Genomic DNA, 20852 nt, shown 5'->3' with positions numbered 1-20852 from the left:
GAGCTCAAAAGGTGAGGTGACTTGTTACAGGCTACTCAGCTAGTAGGCTACCAGGCTAGAGTCAGAAAAAAAAAATCAGAGTCCTATCTAGTCTTTCAAAAGCCACTCCATACCATAGATAAATTATGGTTAGTTTCCAATTGTTATTCACGTCTTAGCATTTTGCTGCTTCCCACTGAGCTGATTTTATTTAATCACTGTTGAGTCCAGAATCACCTAGTCCACACTGGCACTTGAAGTTATGACAATATCCAGAGGAAAAAAATTTAGAGTTAGTGAGAATCACGTTACTGGAAAAAATCTTAGACCATTAAGTGTTAGAAGGTCTTTCAGTTCTTCTGATGGAGGAATTCTATGATAGGTTCCCAAAGTAACCTCCAGAAATACATTATAGTTTCAAAGGGTTCCATGGTTTAATTAATTTGGGAATTAATTGCTTTAGATTGCTTTATTGCACAATTTCACAAAGACTTTAATATTCTAATGTACACTGAAAATTTCTAGGCGTATAATTAAGGATACAGTGTTCCCCAAACGTATCTGACCACTGAACATTTCTCCCAAACATATTTTTCTTTTTGGCTGCACTGCATGGCTTGTGGGATCTTAGTTCCCCGGCCAGGGACTGAAGCCAGGCCCTCGGCAGTGAGAGCATGAAGTCCTAACCATTGGACCGCCAGGGAATTCCTTTCCCCAAACTTTTGATTTAGAGTATCTTATGGGACTAGCATTCTATAGAATACACTTTGAAATACTGCTCAATAAAACTATTTAAGCAACATACCAACAAATACAAATTAAAAATAATAAACACAAACAGTACATTAGTGCTGAGGGAATGCAGAATAAAAAGGAGGGATGACAATTTGTAGAATTAATTGGGCAAAGTTTCCTGCTCAATATACTGTTTAATTTTGCAATGAAATTTAGGCAGTAATATGAACTAGGAATACATGTGCTTACCAGTAGAAATCTTTTAAATTGCTGATTGACGCAATTATAAAATAAAAATTTGGGGGACTTTGCTGGTGGTGCAGTAGTTAAGAATCCGCCTGCCAATGCAGGGGACATGGGTTCAAGCCCTGGTCTGGGAAGATCCCACATGCCGTGGAGCAACTAAGCTCGAGTGCCACAACTACTGAGCCTGTGCTCTAGAGCCCATGAGACACAACTACTGAGCCCACGTGCTGCAACTACTGAAGCCCATGCACCTAGAACCCATGCTCTGAACAAGAGGAGCCACCGCAATGAGAAGCCTGCACACGGCAACAAAGAGTAGCCCCCACTCGCCACAACTAGAGAAAGCCTGTGCACAGCAATGAAGACCTAACACAGCCAAAAATAAATAAATTAATTTAATTTAAAAAAGTTTTATTACCATAACTTATAATTTTAAAAAATTTAATTGCCTATACTTGGGGGAGTAAATAATTAATTTCTCTTATACTATTAAGATGGTTAGGTTTTATAGCCTTCTGAAACTTCATCAAAGCTTCTTGTTCTTATTAATTAATGACTGCTTCAAGGTTTCATATGGCCTTTAATCCATCAGAATTTCATTGTAGTCTCAGGTAAAAATCTCATTATTACAGATTCCATTATGAGGAAGGGATCTATATAATAAACTTGTTTGCAAATGTCCCATTCTGAGGTTATGATTTGTCATAATGAATTTTTATAAAGAATGATTTTACACACCAAATGCTTCCTCTTGATTATCCTCTTAAAATAATCATCCTATATTACCGCAGACGATAAATGGTATTCCATTTGCAGCCCAGAACAGAGAGCTAAGAGCTCCATAATTCTGCCTGGTGATCAAGTCCTTTAACTTCCTTAGTCCTTTCCTACTTCAAACATTCCTACTCAACAAATCTAACTGAACTCCAAATTACTACAATGTAGAGAGACCTGGGAAAATGGAAGGAAAATGTAAGAATCTGAGTTCCTCCAGTTTACTAAATTCAGGCTTTCTATTCATTCATTGATTCATTATAGAGAGCCTTCATGTACCCCTGCAAACTATAAATCTGATTTCTAATAATACATGCTTCATAACAAAATCATGATAATAGAATTTTTCTTTAATAAAACATTCTTTTAAAAACTAAAGAAATAATAATATTATTAATGCATGTCTTATTTTGTATTTATGGGGTTAGTTCATTAAATAGAATATCTTTATTATCTCATTATTTAAAATTTTTGAAAAAAATTTGATGTTTTTTTAGGACATATTATCCATAATCCAAAGCAGACATCATTAGATACATAAGATATTTAAATCACCTGGAGCTACACTACTGAATTATAATTTATACAGACTAAGGTTCCCTTTTCCCTAGTTAATTTCAGTGCATAATAGGAAAAGAGGGAAAAAAGCACAACCTTTTCTTTTTGGTGCTTTTTAAATTGAGTATTTTAATCAAATGGGAATTTTTTACTAGGATTACTATAGTTCACTGCTTCTAGAGTAACAGTAAGCAGTTCTACAGACACAGTTGCAAACTTAAGCTATGAAAATTAGGTGATTAATCTTCTCCATTACTTTGGCATTATCCCCACACTGGTTCCTTATCTAAGGAATCTGAATCTGCTGAGGTCCCAAAACGGAGACTTGGATGCATAAATACAAGGTTGTTTCCAAACATTCGACCATGTAAACAAAAAGTAAGGGCACAAGATAAAAGTATCTGATGATTGCTTTAAAATTCCCTATTGAAACTGGAGAAAATATGCCACTCTTCTGTAGATTCATTTACATTTGCTTCTTAACTAGAAAAAGAAAATAGATACAGACATGTTCATGAGCGCTCACATAATGATTCACACACAAATGAACTGGTAAAAAACTGTAACACACTTGAATATTTTATAAGTAGAAGAAAGTTTTCTTACCTTCAGAAGTTCAAAGTAATGTAGACAGTGGTAAACAGGGGCTAGAAGTAGCCTGGGTAAAACATACTGAACAGCTTCTTTGAAACCTTCGCCTATTGACTAGAAAACAAAGTGATTTAATTTTTAAGTTTACTTTTCAGACATCATATATCTTGATCTAAAAACTACTATACCTGCAAATAGAGTGCCGCTCCAGGCTTTGATAACTGACTAAGGAAACGATCATGAAAACCAGGTCGTAAAATATCTCGAGCATATGATTCATATGGATCAAATGCCAGTTCCTTAGAAAATAAAGAAGGCAAAACATAAATAATCTTTCTCCAAGGTAAAGTATAAATGACCTACCACCATAAACACAAAAAGATTAAATTATGGGCACACCTATGCCTGCACAATTATATATTTCTTTTAAAGCCTCTAAACAAAATTACATTGCTATTAATTTTAACAGAATAAACCTAATATTCTCAATTAAGAAAGTAAATCAATTCTTTCTGATGAGTAATGGGATTCTTATATGTTATGACACCTCTCATGAAAGGGTTCTAGTAGAGTATTATCAACAAACATAGTCAAAAGAATGGGGGGATTTTTAGATCTGGAAAACTAAGTGTAGCCTGAATAATAAAGAATATAGATATCCACAACCAGGTAAAGTATAAACATTTAGAATATTGGTGCCAGACATTTATTTTCTCACGGTTATTTCTTGTTCATAGACTTACTTACACATTCTGCAAGCCAGAGGTAATTGTTTATATCATCTAAAATTCATTGGCACATTTTTCACAAAACAATTAAATAAAAATTTAATCCAAATTGCCCAAAAATTTTACCATCACCAATGATTAATAAACTAAACAATTCTAAAGGTTAGAATCTACTGGTTTTGCTGATTCCTGAGGAAAAAAAGAGTAGTTATTGTGATTTTATCAGGAGGTAGGATTTCTACTCTCCGCCATCCTGTGCTCTATTCCAGGTAAAAATAAAAAGCCAAAAAGCCCAAACTATTATGAAGATGGTGTTATAGATTCTAGCAAGAGCTCATTTCTATGAAGGGTAATTCTAGAAAGAGGAAGAGGACATCTAGTGGAGGACTGCAGAAGAATGAAGTTAGGAGTGAATGACAGAACAAATGTTTATTTTTAAATTACCCTTTATGTTGTTTCTCAGACTGTTTTCTTTAAGAAAGATTCAATAATAACAACACAAGATCAGAAATCAGAAGACCCCAGTTCTGTTCTCTGTGAAATGCAATATGGGATATAAAGTTCCAAGTCATCCTAAATTCCTTGAGCCATTTCAATTCCTTCAACTGTCTTCTCAACTGAAAATTTCTGTAATAATATAACAATGGAAATTGCAGTCCATTGCAGATCTTACAGGAATGGATAGTAGGTTTTCAACAATAACAGCAGGAGGGAGTCAGGTTATGAATAGACTGGATGGGAGAGAGGAATAAAAATGTAATTGGATGCTTTTATCTTGGGTCTCTTGAATTCATGAACTTATATAGAGCAGATAATGTTTGTCCTCCTCCCCTTTCAATAAACTCTAATTTATTATAGAATTTTTATGACAATTACACATATAAATTAAAGACTATACAGACAGTGTAGTGGCTTAAAAGCATGACTCTAGCATCAGAGAGACTCAGGTTCCACTTCTTATTGTACTACTTACTGGCTGTGTGACCTCTGACAAACTATCAACATTTACTCTCTCTAAGCCAAGCTTCCTCATTGGAAAATGTAGATGATATCTACTTCAAGGAGTTGTTTTAGGAATTAAATGAGATACACACAAAGTGCTTGCAATAGCGTATGCACATATTTAGCGGTGAATAAATGGTATCTAGTATTATCATTCTAAAATAGCTAATTTCAAGAGAGAAAAAAATTGACAACTAACTGGAAATCCAAGCTCTTATCACATAGTTTTATTCTTGAGGATAAATTTATAGAATGGCAAGCACTTCTAAGCATCCTCATATAAATTAATAGATGATATTATGATCAGTTTACTGGTTAAATGCAATACTTATAAGATTCATTTAAAAATTTAATTATTGATACACACAACTGTGTATTAACAGTTAAAAATATAGACTATTCTAAACATACAGAAAAGTACAGAAAACAGTTTAACAACCATATTCACCATCTAGCTCAAAAAGAGCTCAACATTTTATAACACTTCACCTTTTTTTTTTTTTAAAGAAATAAAACAGTAGAGATGTAATTGATCCTCCTGAGCTCCCTTTCAGAAGGTAATTTCCTCTCCTGCTAATCCCCAGAGGAAATCACTATCCTGAATTTGATTATTTCCAAGTATATTTTTATATCATAATTACATATGTATCAAGAAACAAGGCAATGTTTTCAAATTTTATATAAATATTGTAATGTACATAGTAACAATAAATTCTTCTGCAATTTGGTTTTTATATTCAGTTGTTTTAATGATTTATCCAATATGATTCATATAGTTCCTTACAGTTCATTTATTTCAAACTCTGTATAATATTCCACTGTATAAATATATCTTTTTTTAGGTAAATTTTTTACTCTGAGATAATTTAGATTCACATGTAGTTGTAAGAAATAATACGGAAAGATTCTGTCTGTCTGCACACTACCCAGTTTTCCCCAGTGGTAACCTCTTAGAATAGTACAATATAGTGCAATATCACAACCTGGCCATTGACATTGATGTAGTAAAGTATAAAATATTTCCATCACCACAAGGATGGCTCTTGTTGCCACCCTTTTATAGCCACACCTTCCTCCTTCCCATCATAGCCTCTTTAGCCCCCAGCAACCACTGATCTATTCTGCACCTCAATAGTTTTTTCATTTCAAGAAAGTCATATAAAAGGAATTACACAGTATGCAACCTTTTGGAATTGCTGGATCATACAGTAATTCTTTAATTTTTTGAAGAACTGTTTTCCATAGCAATTGTACCATTTTATTTACATTCCCACCAGCAAAGTTTGAAGGTTCTAATTTCTCCACATCCTCTCCAACACTTGGTATTTTCCTTTCATTTTAAAAATTTAATTCTAGCCGTCTTAGTGAGTGTGAAGTGGTATTTCATAATGGTTTTGATTTGCATTTTACTTATGACTAATGATGCTAAACATCTTTTCATGTGCTTGTTGGCCATTTTTATATATTCTTTGGAGAAATTCCTATTCAAATCCTTTGACCATTTAAAAACTGAGTTGTTTGTCTTTTTTGTAAGAGTTCTTTATATACACTGAATATATCAGATATTATCAGACATATGATTTGCAAATATCTTCTCCCATTCTGTGTGCTGTCCTTTCACTTTTGATGGTACTCTTTGAAGCAGGAAAGTTTTACATTTTAAGTCTAAATTATGTATTTTTTTCTTTTCTTACTCATGCTTTTGGTGTAATATTTAAGAATCCTTTGCAAAGTCAAGGTCATGAAGACTTAGCCATGCTTTTCCTAAGAGTTTGATAATTTTAGTTCTTATATTAAGTCTCTGATCCATTTTGAACTTATGTTTATATATGGTGTGAGGTAAGGAGTTCAATTTCATTCTTTTGTGCTTCTCGTAACTTTATGGTTTTTTGTGTGTGAACAAAAGTTTAAAAATTTTAATCTCTTCTTTTATGGTTTGTACTTTCTATGTGTTAAGAAACCCTTCCTACTTCAAAGTGATAAATATGTTCTCCTGTATTTTCTTCTGAACTTCTAAAGTTTTGCTTTTCATTTTTAGATTTTATTTAAACTACTGAGAGTTTTTCCTGTATGATGTGAGCTAAGGAAGGAATATTTTCTTTCCACATGGAAAACCAGTTTTGACCCAGCATCATTTATTAATTAGTTTGTTATTTCTCTACTGATTAAAATGTAATCTCGGTCACATATCGTGTGTATGTGTATTCTTTTTCAGGGTGCTCTATTCTGTTCCACTAATTGTCTATATCTACAACTAATAATGTGGCTTTGTAATAAATCGTATTTACTGTGGCTTTGTAATAAATCTTAAAATCTGATAGGACAAGTCCCCTCAACTTGTTCTTCCTCAAAATTGTTATTTTTGTCCCTTCATTCTTCCACATGAATTTTACAATCAGCTTGCTGATTTATAGATTATTCGGGGACAACTGCATCAATACAATATTGAGTCTTTCCATGAACATGGTATTTCCATTTCTTCAGATTTTCCTTATGAATATCATTATTTTATGATTTTCTTAACAAAAGTCTTGCATATATATGTTTATTGGGCTTATTTCTGAATACCTTATAGTTTTGTTACTATAGAGAATGGAGCCTTTTTCCTTTAATATTATACATTCACTTGGTTGGAACTGAGTATAGTAATGTTAGCAATTTTTATGTTGGTCTTTTATCTAGCAACTATACTGAACTTGCCTAATAGTTACAACACTATATATATTTTCTTGGATTTGCTGTGTAGACAATTATGTTGACTACAAATAGGACAATTTTGTCTGTTCTATTCTTTTTCTGTCTTTTGGCTAGTATCTCTATTAGAGTGCTGAAAAGAAGTAGTGAGTGGCATTCTCCTACAGCTTAGTCATTAAATATATCTTTTATAGGTTTTTGATAGATATCCTTTATTAGATTAAGAAAGGTCCCTTCTATTCCTACTTTGCTCAACATTTTAAAGAAATTCCTGAATGAATGTTTTTCTATGCTTTTCCTTATTTGTTGAGATTTTAATGTTAATGTGAAATATTACATTAACTTTTAAAAAATTTCAAACCACTTAAGAGTAAACTTCCTAAGATATATCATACTGGCCACAGTTTTTATTTAATTATAAACTGATTATTTTTCTTTGCCAGTTGTGTCAGTATGTGAGAGTGGTTCATATTTCTTTCTTGTATTACTCTTATCCAGTTTTGATAATATATGTATTGATATATAATCCTAAAAAATTGAGTTGCCCTTTGTGTCCCTATTTTTTATCTTCCTTATGAATCTATTTTGTGGTTTTCTTAACAAAAATCTTGCATATGTTTATTGGGTTTACTTCTGAATACCTTATGGTACTATTTCTAAACTGAATGGAGCAGTGGACAACTTTCAAAAGAGTAAGGTTAACTGTTTCTTGAAGACTGGTAAAACTCCTAATACTTAGTGTATGCCTCATGTCATTTGTTGACACATAGATTTGATTATTCAATTTTTAATGGTTTTTAAGTTAATTAGGATATCTATTTTTATTTTAGGATATCTATTTCTTAAGTCAATTTTCCTATTTTATATTTTTTAAAAAGTTAACCACTCCATCCCAGTTCTCAAAAATTTTCAAATGGATCTCAGCATTCCTGAATGATTTTAAAAGTTGCAATCTGTAGTTAGTTATAACTTTTTCTTCTTAATATTTATGCTTTTCCTTTTTTCTCCCTTGATCAACATTATTAGAGGTTTTGTTCTATCTGTTGTGTGCTTTCTAGTTCATTAATTCTGTTCTTCTATTACTTCCTTTATGTTGTTTCTATTATTATCAACTCTCAAATTTACATTATCTTTCCTGTTTCTTGGATTGAAACCTTTACTCATTTATTTTTAGTTATATCTACTTTTTAAAATATATGTCTAAAACTGTAAGTTTTTCTTTATGCATTGCTTTAGTTGCATCTTACAGGGTTTTGTATATAGTACTTTCACTTTTGCTCAATTTCAAGTATTTTGTAATTTTCATTGTCACTGCCTCTTTAATCCATGAGATATTTAGAAATTCATTTTTAAGACTTCCTAGTATTTTAATAACTTTTTATTGTGATTTCTAATTTAATTTCATAGTCAGAAAAGATGGTTTATATGCTATTATGTAATATTTGAGACTTCCTTTTTTATCTAATACTGTAACCACTTTTTGTAAATATAACTGGTATCTTGAAATGAATCTAGAATCATCCATATATACATAATCAAACCTGTTCATTTTCTTATTTTAACTTCTATAGCCTTAATCTTTTTTCTGTTTGTGATAGAGATGTGCTACAATTTCCTATCATGATAGTAAATTTTTTTCCATTTCTCGTAATTGTCAGTTTCTATTTCTTATATTTTGAGGCTTTATAATCAGGTACACATACATTCATGATTGTTGTATCTTCATGACGTTGTCCCTTTTCCTATTTAGGTAGTGTTCCTCTCTAATGTCCTCCCCACCAAGCTTACTTTTCCTAATTATATCAATTGATATTTATATACTAGCTTCCCTTTATTTGTTTTCATATGTTGACTTTTCAATCCCTTTACTTTATTTTATTTTATTTTTTGCAGTATGCGGGCCTCTCACCGTTGTGGCCTCTCCCGTTGCAGAGCACAGGCTCCAGACGCGCAGGCTCAGTGGCCATGGCTCATGGGCATAGGCGCTCCATGGGATGTGGGATCTTCCTGGACCAGGGCACGAACCCGTATCCTCTGCATTGGCAGGCGGACTCTCAACCACTGCGCCACCAGGGAAGCCCAATCCCTTTATTTTAAATATTTCTGTGGTTCTGTTTTGGGTGTGTCTCTACAAGCTGCAAGAAATGGACTTTTAAAAATAAAAAATAAGTACTTTCTTTAAATAGGCGAGTATCATCAGTTTACATATACTGAGTTACTAACATAGTAGTATAATGTAGTTGGATTTATTTGTATCATATTACAGTCAGCCCTCTGTATCTGTGGGTTCCACATCTGGTGATACAGAAGGCCAACTGTACTATGCCATTTTAAATGAGGTTACTTTACTTTTTCTTTACTTCATTATTCTTTCCTATTATCAGTGGAAAAGGTTAAAAAGTGTTCCTACAGTTCTTGTACATTGTAAGATATAGGTAGTATTTCTATTCTTTTGGTGATTTTCCTAAATGTTTTAAAATCAAATAAAGTTTGTTATTATCTATAAATTTTTCTAAATTTTAAAGAGAGTTTACAGTTGTTTAGTTTTTCTTATCTTCTGAATACAAGCCCATTTTATGTGCTGAGAAGTTTAGTTTACCTTCCCTTTTAAATTAAAAAAAAAAACAGTTTGGTTTTTAAAATATTCAGTAGCTTGGGCCTCCCTGGCAGCACAGCAGTTAAGAATCTGCCTGCCAATGCAGGAGATACGGGTTCGAGCCCTGGTCCGGGAATATCCTACATGCCGCAGAACAACTAAGCCTGTGCACCACAACTACTGAGCCTGTGCTCTAGAGCCTGCAAGCCACAACTACTGAGCCCGTGTGCCACAACTACTGAAGCCCACGCACCTAGAGCCTGGCTCTGCAACAAGAGAAGCCACCACAATGAGAAGCCTGTGCACCGCAATGAAGAGTAGCTCCCACTCTCCGCAACTAGAGGAAAGCCTGTGCACAGCAATGAAGACCCGAAGCAGCCAAAAATAAATAAGATAAACAAATTTATAAAAAAAATATTCAGGGCTCCCCTGGTGGCGCAGTGGTTGAGAGTCCGCCTGCCGATGCAGGGGACACGGGTTCGTGTCCCGGTCCGGGAAGATCCCACATGCCGCAGAGCGGCTGGGCCTGTGAGCCATGGCCACTAAGCCTGCGCGTCCGGAGCCTGTGCTCCGCAATGGAAGAGGCCACAACAGTGAGAGGCCCGCGTACCGCAAAAAAAAAAAAGATATAGTTGATTTCGAAATGAGAACAAAGAGCTAGAAATTTCAGAATGACTATCAATGCTAACTTGTAAGGGCTAACTCAGTATTTTAGCACTTGACATATCAAGGAGAAGGTTATCATTTTTCTCCCCCTATGATATCTGAATCATCTAGGTCCTGGACTTGATTTCCCTATTCACTTTATCCCTCCTATTCTAAATAATTATGCACAGTTACCATATATTAAGTAGCTGTATGAAGCTGGTTAGCTAAATATTTCAGGAAAGTTATTTAACTTTCAAAAAATCCTGAGTCCTATTATTATCTTTCTTTTACAAATATAGCTAGAGAGGTTTAGAGATGTGAAGTAAATTGCCCACGGACACATACAACTACTAAGTAGCAGATTTTAGACTGGAACACAAGTAGTTTGACCTCAGGTCCAAGTTCTGTGGCCTCTTCATTGATAAGATAGCCAATTAAGTGTCAGCTGTGGGATCTGTTTTTTATAATGATGAGAAACTACTTTTTCTAAGTTTCGTGAGATAATGGAAATAAATGCTGACAATGACCCTTTGAGGAAGAGGCAATATAGTTGAGTAGTCAGCAGTTAATGTATATGTTAGCTGGAAACAAGAATTCAGATTCCAATTTTAATTCAAATGTCGGGCCTTCTAGATGCAGACTTTTTTGGTGTATAATTACTTACCTCTGCTAAGTCTTCAAAGCAACTTCCTACTAATGGATGGGGACTGCCTTCATCTGTCATTTCTACAGTATCTTCTATATGGCCCAGTAACTTTACACTAAGTTCATGTATATCCACTATACGGCTAAATATATTTTCTACATCCTGTTGGGATGAAAAACACATGAATTCAGTTAGGTGGTATAATAAAACAAATTTTGAGCCAGTAAGTCATTTTATAATCATGAAATTTAACATGGCAGATACAGTGAGAAATTTTAACAACTTACAAATATAAGTAAAAGACAAAGAATTCCTTTGGCAATGAAGTACAGTTTGCAAAAAACATTTCTCTAGGTCACTGGTTCTCAAACTTTTGGTTCTCAGGACTCCTTCACACTCTTAAAAATTACTGAAAACTCCAAAGAGCTTTTGCTTACTATATTAGAAATTATTTACTATCAACATTTACTATATTAGAAATTAAAACCAAGAAAATTATAAAACATTTAATTCATTTAAAAATAACAATAAAGAGTTCTTTTATGAAAAGTAACTATATTTTTCTAGAACAACTAAAAATCTTAGTGAGGAGAATGGCACTGTTTTACATTTTTGCAAATCTCTAACACCTAGTTTAATAGAAGATAGCCGGCTTTTCATGTATATTTCTGCATTCAATCTGTTGTGATATGTTGCTTTGGTTAAAGCATATGAAGAAAATCTAGCTTTACAAAGACATGTAGTTGGAAAATGGAGGAGTCTATTCAAATAACTGTGGATACCCTTTTCTTTTTCTGCATAGTTTCTTCACTGAGATATGTCACGTACCATAAAATCCACCCTTTTAAAGTGTACTTTCACATATTCACAGCCTGTTCAATCGTCACTACCATCAAATTCTAGAACATCTTCATCACCTCAAAAAGAAAGGCTGTATCCAGTAGTAGCCCTCTCCATTCTTCCCCGACACACCCATCCCCAGTCTCTGGCAACTACTAATCCACTTTCTATCTCTATGGATTTGCCTATTCTGGAAATCTCATATATATGGAGTGAATATCTTTTTATGGTATTATACAAGTCAATAAATGGTAGCTTCTTAAAGGTTAGTTGCAACGTAGAATCTGAAACTATATAAATTTTGCACATTAAAATCCACTGGTCTATTTTGAACTTTGAAGGGATGTTTTACCCAACTGTGATTTTGTAGTGGAATTGCTAGGTTGTATGGCTACCTTATGGTTAATATTATATGAAATTACCAAATTCTTTTCCTAAATATTAATACCAGATTACATTCTCAGAAGCAATGTGGGAATTTTACATTCCCAAAAGCAGTTGCTCCACATGCTTTTCAACATTCAGTATTGTCAGTCTTTTTAATTTTAGCTTTTCTAATGAGTGTGTAGTAGTGTCTCATTATGGTCTTAATTTGCATTTTCCTTATGACTATTAATGTTGAGCATCTTTTGATGTGCTTTTTGGTCACTGGCATACCTTCTTTTATAAAGTGTTCAAATTTTTTGCCCACCTAAAATATCAGGCTGTTTTTCTTATTATTGAGAATTGCAAAAGTTCTTTATATATTCTGAATACAAACCCTTTGTTAGATATATGTAATTCAAACAGGTTCCTACAATCTGTGGCTTACATTTTAATTTTTCTGACAATGCTTTTCAAAGAGCAAAAGTTTTTTTCATTTTAATGAAGTCTAATTCATTAATTTTTAATTTTATGGTTCTTGATTTTTGTGTCCTAAGAAATCTTTGCCTATTCTTTACCACTTTGTTTTTAAACAACTTTATTAAAATATAATTTACATACCATGCAATTCATCCTAAAGTGAACAATTCAATGTTTTTTTACTATATTTACAGATTTGTAAATATAGTAAAAACTCCTTTATTTTTTAATGTCTGCTCATTGCCATAACAGTGAGTGAATACCAGTCTCAGCCTCTGTTGTGAGCACCACTTCTCCATCAGTCACCTGTGACTATGTAGCTACACTTCTAGAAATTACTAGAATGCAACTCCCTTAGACAATCTCAACTGTTCCCATTTAGCATTTCTCCAGGACCCAATAAGGTTGGTCTAATTACTACTATAAGATCAGCAGTCCCTTCTCTAATTTTCAGTTATTGGCACCTTCCTTTGTGCTCCCCAAAATACTGTTGTCATACTTCTGTTTATGGTAATTACCACATTGTATTGCAACTTAATTTAAAGTTTACATTTCTGTCTTGACTGCACTAAACTTGACAGAAGAACGGTTTTTTATTCATCTTTGAATCCCCATTGCCAAGTATGGCATCAAAAATATAGGCAGCCCTGATGAAGTGTTGGTTCAATGATACAAATGAGTCAAATTAAACATAGAAACCTTTCACCTAAACAAGACGTTTTATTCTTTGGAGTACATGGAAGAGTCTGTGAATTCATTTGTACTTACACAATCAGTCTAGTTTAGATTTTGTCTTTTAATTTCTGATGTTTAATTTATCAAAACTGTTGTAGCAACTTTATTTTTGATCACAGTCATGATGAATTAAATCCCACTACTTTTAAAAAGTGGACCAATTAGCAATCATGAACTATACAAATTCAGATTTGAGTGGTCATGTAAAATTAACAACACATGCAATGATATACATTTATTCAATGATACTTACGTTAGCTGAAAACAATTTTGAATTGGAGACAAAGGGCTCTCTAAAAACTTTTATAATTAAATTAAGTTCCCTTATGTATTGTCGAATTTCTGCCATAAATGCTTTTACCAAATCATAATAAGTTTGCTCTCCTGAGGTGGAAGGCTCTTCATCAGTTAAAGATAATATATTTATATCTTCTACATCTTGATGAAACATATCCATCAATACCTACAGTCAGAGATAGAAAAAAGTATAATAAAATATGAATCTGTAGTTCAACTTGAAGTGAAGCACCCTAAGCTATTATTTGAATACAGTTCTTAAATGATAATAAGCAGACACACAATTACCTCTTCTCGGATATAATGTCATTTCCCCCTCCACAGCTTCTCTAAGACAAAAATTCTACATCAGGTATCACAAACTGCCTCTTCCAAGTTCTCTGTCAATACAAGTATCTGTCTGTCTGTCTCTCTTGTTAACCGTGTATTACTTCTAATTTGTTTCCAAATCTTGTCTTGGATTTCTCTCTTAGTTTCCTCTGTTTCATAACCTTGACATCACCACTTCATTCCAGGGCCTCACATAATTCATATTTGAATAATTCCTACGTTTGTTGGTGATTGATCAAAATAAGTCCTGTTTTTTTCCAAGAAGTCTACTATTACTACTCTTGCTAAACCTTATCTTTTCCCTCCTGTGAACTTCAACATCATTATCCAAGAAGTCTACTATTACTACTCTTGCTAAACCTTATCTTTTCCCTCCTGTGAACTTCAACATCATTATCCCTATAACGTAATAAAATATTTTATCTTGTATTACTTTCTGCTTGTTTCACAAATGTAAGTACCCTTTCATCAAATTTACAGTCTCGTTCTATATTTCTCTTGCATCTCTTCTCTGTGTGAGCACGTACTACATACTCAGAAATATTTTATCAATTCACTTAAAAGTATCAAATATTTTATATTCATTGAAAAATAACTATTTTAAAATCAAATACTCATTCATTAAAAAATAAAAGCATCTGAAATCCTTCAGATGAGGTGATTTTTACATTCTGAAAGAACAAATATACTAAAATATATTTAAGTGGATTCGGCAATCAGAAAGAATATTCCGAATCAATAATAGTTGGAAAAAAGGGAGTGAAATGCTTCATCAGAAAATATTTTCTTTTCTGAAAACTCATTTTTATAAAATAAAATTACTGAGACAGTACAGCGCAATGACTTAGACTCAGATCTGGAGTGCACGTCTAGGCTTTGAAACTTCTCAGAAAATTCTAGACCAATTTCTTTATCTCTCTGAACTTCAGTTTCCCTTTTATAAAATGTAGATAAGAGCATCTACCTTAGAGGGATATCATAAGGACCAAATGAGATAAGTCGCATATATGCTTAACTTTCAATAAATGTTTGCTCTTAACATAATCATAGTAAAACCATACAAGTAGTATCTAAAGAAAGCTAGGGAAAAAAAACATAAAGAAAGCTAGGCAAAGAAATTAAACTCTCAAGAATTTAGTATTGGGTTGGCCAAAAAGTTCCTTCGTTTTTAAGTAAAAATAAAAGATACATTTTCACCAAGAAATTTATTGAACAATGTATTCACCCATTTTGTTCCACTACCTTCTGCCATTTTTCAGGCAACTTCATAATTCCACCTTCCCAAAACTTTTTAGCTTTTTGAGCAGAGAACTGTTCCAGGTGTCTTTTACAGTCATCCAGGGAATTGAAATTTTTTCCATTAAGAGAATTTTGTAAAGACTGAAATAAATGGAAATTCGAAGGTGCAATGTCTGGTGAATACGGCGGATGAATCAGAACTTCCCAGCCAAGCTGTAACAGTTTTTGCCTGGTCATCAAAGAAACATGTGGTCTTGCGGTATTCTGATGGAAGATGATGCATTTTCTGTTGACTAATTCTGGATGCTTTATTGTCGAGTGCTGCTTTCAGTTGGTCTAGTTGGGAGCAGTACTTACTGGAATTAATCATTTGGTATTCCAGAAGAGCTCATAATAGAGGACTCCCTTCCAATCCCACCATATACACAACATCACCTTCTTTGGATGAAGACCGGCCTTTGGTGTGGTTGGTGGGATCTTGCCCCACTTGCCCCACGATCTCTTCCGTTCCACACTGTTGTACAGTATCCACTTTTCATCGCCCATCACAATTTGTTTAAAAAATGGTATGTTTTAATTACATTTCAGCAGAGAATTGCAGGCGGAAATATGGTCAAGGATTTTTTTCACTTAACTTATGTGGAACCCAAACATCAAAGCGATTAACATAACCAAGCTGGTGCAAATGATTTTCAATGCTTGATTTGGATATTTTGAGTATGTCAGCTATCTCCCACGTGGTATAACGTTGACTGTTCTCATTTAATGTCTCCATATGCTCGCTATCAACTTCAAATGGTCTACCTGACTGTTGAGCATCATCCAGAGAGAAATCTCTAGCTCGAAATATCCCAAACCACTTTTGACACGTTTGATCAGTCACAGCACCTTCTCCATACACTGCACAAATCTTTTTTTGTGTTTCAGTTGCATTTTTACCTTTCTTGAAATAATACAGCATAATATGCCGAAAATGTTGTTTTTCTTACATCTTCAATATTAAAATGGCTACACAAAAATTCACCAATTTTGATAAGTCTTTTTTAAATGCATACTGAAATGACAGCTGTCACAATACAATCTAACAAAACTGTTTCAAATGAAGTTAAAGGCAACTAAGCGCTACTAGAGAGCCATCTTACGAATGAACTTTTTGGCCAACCCAGTATTTTTACATTTTTGAATATTCTTTTCAAGTAAATCCATAATCTTCTAAGTCTTCCAATGCAAATAAAAATTTAAGAAATTCGCTAATAAGAGATTATTACTGTTATTAACCCTACATGCAGCAACACATAAAAGAAAAGCTACATGACATACTTAAACACATTTAAATACTATATATATAATACTTTATTTACATAAAGTGATATCTGGAGTTCTTGCCATTAGAGTACTAAAAGTATGTCCTAACAAACAATATACAATTTTATTCAGTCTAAGTAGTATGTTAGCACCCAGTAAGTCATGAATAAAAATTTAAGAACAAAACATATAGATCTGTATCCTACCTTATCAGCACACATTGCCACTTTAATATCTTGTTTTGTAATTTCATAATGCCGTATATTTCGCACATAATTCCCCACCAGCTTTAAAATGTCTGCAGAAATGTATTCTAATACTGCTACTATGTAAACAGAAACCTGGTGGTCAATTTTATAACCTAGGACCTCCTGAAAAATTAAAAGAAAAGCATGTTTAAAATTATTTACTACAAATTTGACACACTGAGTTTTTAAAAAGTGTATACAGTTTAGCTTAACTGTTACTGAGGCGTGTGATTATCAACAGCATTTAATTTTAAGTAGTTCATCTATGAATAATATACATATTGCTATTTGAAAATGTAAACTAAGAAAAGGTAAGGCAAAATTACCTATGATCATGTAAAATACTTAAGAAGTACAGGTAAGTAAATAGATAATCCCCAAACTAGGAATGGAAGCCCAAGTTTGGGGGAGGGGAAAAATGCTCATTGTTACCTAATTCAGAATACCTGGAATTAAGAATGACAAATGAGGGTTTTTTCCTTTATGCAGAACAAGAGTTAATATATTATTGGTATCTGGGAATATCTACCATCCTTATACCTCTATCCTTCTTTCCAAAGGAACCTGGGCTTCCTAAAAACCCTAGTGGTACATTCATTCCTGGTATCTGGGCTGTTTCTATGGAAAAAAATTCATGCTATGTCTTGCTGAACAACAGTGGTTATTAAGGGCACATTAAATAGTCCTATTTTTAGACTTCAAAGAGAGTATGGGCTTTTGTGGGGCTGACCAATTCCTATAGGAAAATAAATTCTATTTTGTAAACAATCCAATTAAGAAAAAAACCTTCAAAATAATAAGTTTACTTATATATTTTATAACAACTTTAAATGGAGTATAATCTCTAAAAATATTGAATCACTATGTTGTTCACCTAAAACTAATATAACATTGTAGATCAACTATACTTAAAAAAAAAAGTTTACTTATAAGTTGGGAACAGGTTGCATTTACCTTTAAGAATATGTAAAAACTATTAACTGTTTATAGTGATATGGATATATTAATAAATTGAAATGATACCCACAATTAGACCCTAAAATGCAACATTTAGAATCATTAATACAGCATGCACATACCTCAACTTGTTAATTCTCTTAGAATATAATTCAAAGTATGGCTATAAAAATCATGAAAAGAGAATTATAAAGAAGTGCAATGACTAACAGCTTAGTAATTTTCTATAACTTGAACTTACTTCCTCAGACCAGTTAGTAAGATATAGGTAGATATTTCTATTCAAACAACAAAGGACAAAACGTAACCTTTTGATAGTCTTAATCACCCAAGTGTTCAGTCTTAAATCTTGTACAAGATCAAACTGACGTGGATTTCCTAATGCTATTCACTTAGAGTCCTGTGAACTAAAAGTTGCTTAATCACCTTCTGCCTCAGTTATCTCATCTACAAAGTGGGGATGATAATAATTAACTCTGTTGAATAATAAAACCTACAGATAATGTATGCAAGCATTAGCATTTTACTTGTATTATAGTACACATAGAATTATTGATATCAGAGAAGTATTATTAAGGTTTTAATTATTATCATACCTATATTTTTGATGTGAGAGTTAATCAATAGTTTGTTCATTGTATTAAATAAAAAAGAAATCACATTATTAGAGTTCCCAGCAGTTATTTTTTCTATTAGTTCTGGAGAGATTCAACTGACTGACTAATATAAATGACAAATAGGACTAAATAGTATAGGTGATCTTTATGGAATTTTTGTTCAGAGATTACACATAGCCCTATGGCAGTCTCACAGAGGTCCCTACATGTCTAACTATGTGAAGGATTTATAGGGACACTTAGGTCTAGCCAACAAAAAAAGGAGTTTTACAAGTTCTCTTTGAGGTTCTATTAACATCTGAGATAAACAAAATCCACAATTATAACTTTTCTTAGTGCTTTCAATTTGCTTGATTATTACTGTTGGTATGAAATTACTTTAAGTCATGTTGTCCAACTTATAGTTTCCTATTATATCATCCCTCCCCATGACATAAATTCCTGGAAAAATTAAAACGAGAGAATGTTACTCTTCAGTTGACTCTATTATCCGTAAAACATACTCTTTGTGTTTGAAAATCATGGGTTTTATTTTGCTTTTAAAAGGCAAGAAGGCAGTATTTCAGTTTTACCTTTAACAAAGGATGAATTTTTTCTACTGGGAGAGATAAAGGGTTTCTTCGCTTCCTCTTTTCAATAGCCGACTGGGCATCAGCTATTGCCCACTTATCAATTGGATGAGGGAAACTTTTTTGAACACGTTCCTTGGAAAATAGGAAAATAACAACTAAGCAACAAATATATTAAATAGTGCTATTCACTTACAATTTACTTTTAAAATCAAAGAATACCAAAAGCAGGCTTTCACATGTAGTATAATTTATACTACAAACATACCTAAGCTAAGAGAAAACCATAACTGCCAATGTACTAGTTTCTTAATTACACAATTAAGAGACTAAATGTTCCTTCTATTAACTAGGGGAAAAATCACATTCTGAATTTCAACTTCACTGTGGTAAAGCTAATGACAAGAATGAGTAGATGCTATTTAAAACATTACTTATATAAAATTTCAAGGAACAAGACCTAAGCTTAAAAAGAAAATATCTAAATCCAGTTCTCATTTGTCCTTTATTTCAACACCAATTACAAACTAAAATAGCATTTTCTACTTGAAACTTCTAAGAATTTTTTCCTTTATCCATCATGCAAAGGTACTTGACTTCAAAACTATTTATAAATCATGGAAATCAAGGGTTTACATTAGTAACAGCAACTTTAATACACTGTAGCTTATCATTAGAGTTTGAATCTTCCACAGGTTATTAATTTTTATCAAGATATTTCATTTTAATCCAGCAGTTATCCGGTTAGAATTTCCATTGAAAGTGAAAGAGCTCATGTAAAAGCTGAATTTCCCGACTTTAATAAACTAATATAATTCACTTCAAACAAAAGGTATTACTTTCATGCTCTGAAGTTTTTAAAATCCACTTTCAGTATACCATAATTAAAACCAGTAGAGGTCGCTATTACACAATTTTAACATGTATTTTAAATTGCTCCGTATTTAGTTAGTAATATATAAAAACTGTTTAACATCACTCCTGATTGTAAGTGTAAATTAAAAGTTTTGTCAATTGCTACTAAGATGGAAAATGAAAAAGATTGCTATGTGATATTCTGTGGAGGGAAAGGAAACATTGATTCCAGGACATGTTAATAACAAATTTATAAACTGAAAATAGTTTAACCCATTCAAATTTAAGAAATTTTCTCTTCATCTATGTTCAAGGATAAGTCAGCTTCTAAATATAAGAAGTGATCATTTTAGGGCTTCCCTGGTGGCGCAGTGGTTGGGAGTCCATCTGCCGATGCAGGGGACACGGGTTCCTGCCCCGGTCCAGGAGGATCCCACATGCCGCAAAGCGGCTGGGCCCGTGGGCCATGGCTGCTGGGCCTGCGCGTCCGGAGCCTGTGCTCCGCAACGGGAGAGGCCACAGCAGTGACAGGCCCGTGTACCGCAAAAAAAAAAAAAAAAGAAGTGATCATCTTAAATCTAATCACAGAAATTATTGTAGTTAAAAATGGAGTTTACAGACATTTTCAAATGTCTAGTTGAAAAGCTATTTGCTAGGATGCTACACCCTCATATAATAAAGGCAATACAAAGGTCCAAAATACTGGGGGAGTTCGGCAGGTGAAAAAGGACTAACAAAGGAAGAAGGAAAAGGGTGGAAAAGAATGTCCAAAACAAGAATTCTTTTCCTTTTTTCCAAATCAATACTATAGACTTGATAA

The 20852-nt window shown here is 33.1% G+C and overlaps 1 protein-coding gene across 3 annotated transcripts in view; it reads right to left on the bottom strand.

Moving 5' to 3' along the window:
- Window positions 1–20852, bottom strand: part of SOS1 (SOS Ras/Rac guanine nucleotide exchange factor 1) — a 153604-nt gene that overhangs the window by 56504 nt on the left and 76248 nt on the right. For 2 of the 3 annotated variants that reach the window (XM_079940715.1, XM_079940716.1), the window contains exons 3-8: window positions 19181–19312; window positions 16993–17157; window positions 13869–14078; window positions 11216–11359; window positions 3072–3182; window positions 2899–2997 (exon numbers count right to left, since the gene is read on the bottom strand). In XM_079940715.1, coding sequence (XP_079796841.1) covers window positions 2899–2997; window positions 3072–3182; window positions 11216–11359; window positions 13869–14078; window positions 16993–17157; window positions 19181–19312 — 861 coding nt within the window. The remainder of the gene's footprint in view (window positions 1–2898; window positions 2998–3071; window positions 3183–11215; window positions 11360–13868; window positions 14079–16992; window positions 17158–19180; window positions 19313–20852) is intronic. The other variant, XM_079940717.1, reaches the window with a different exon arrangement.

The sequence above is a fragment of the Stenella coeruleoalba genome, assembly GCF_951394435.1.
Source record: "Stenella coeruleoalba genome assembly, chromosome: 13".
NCBI lineage: Eukaryota > Metazoa > Chordata > Mammalia > Artiodactyla > Delphinidae > Stenella > Stenella coeruleoalba.
The sequence above is the reverse complement of the archived record's forward strand: the minus strand, read 5'-3'. Positions and strand labels throughout refer to the sequence as shown.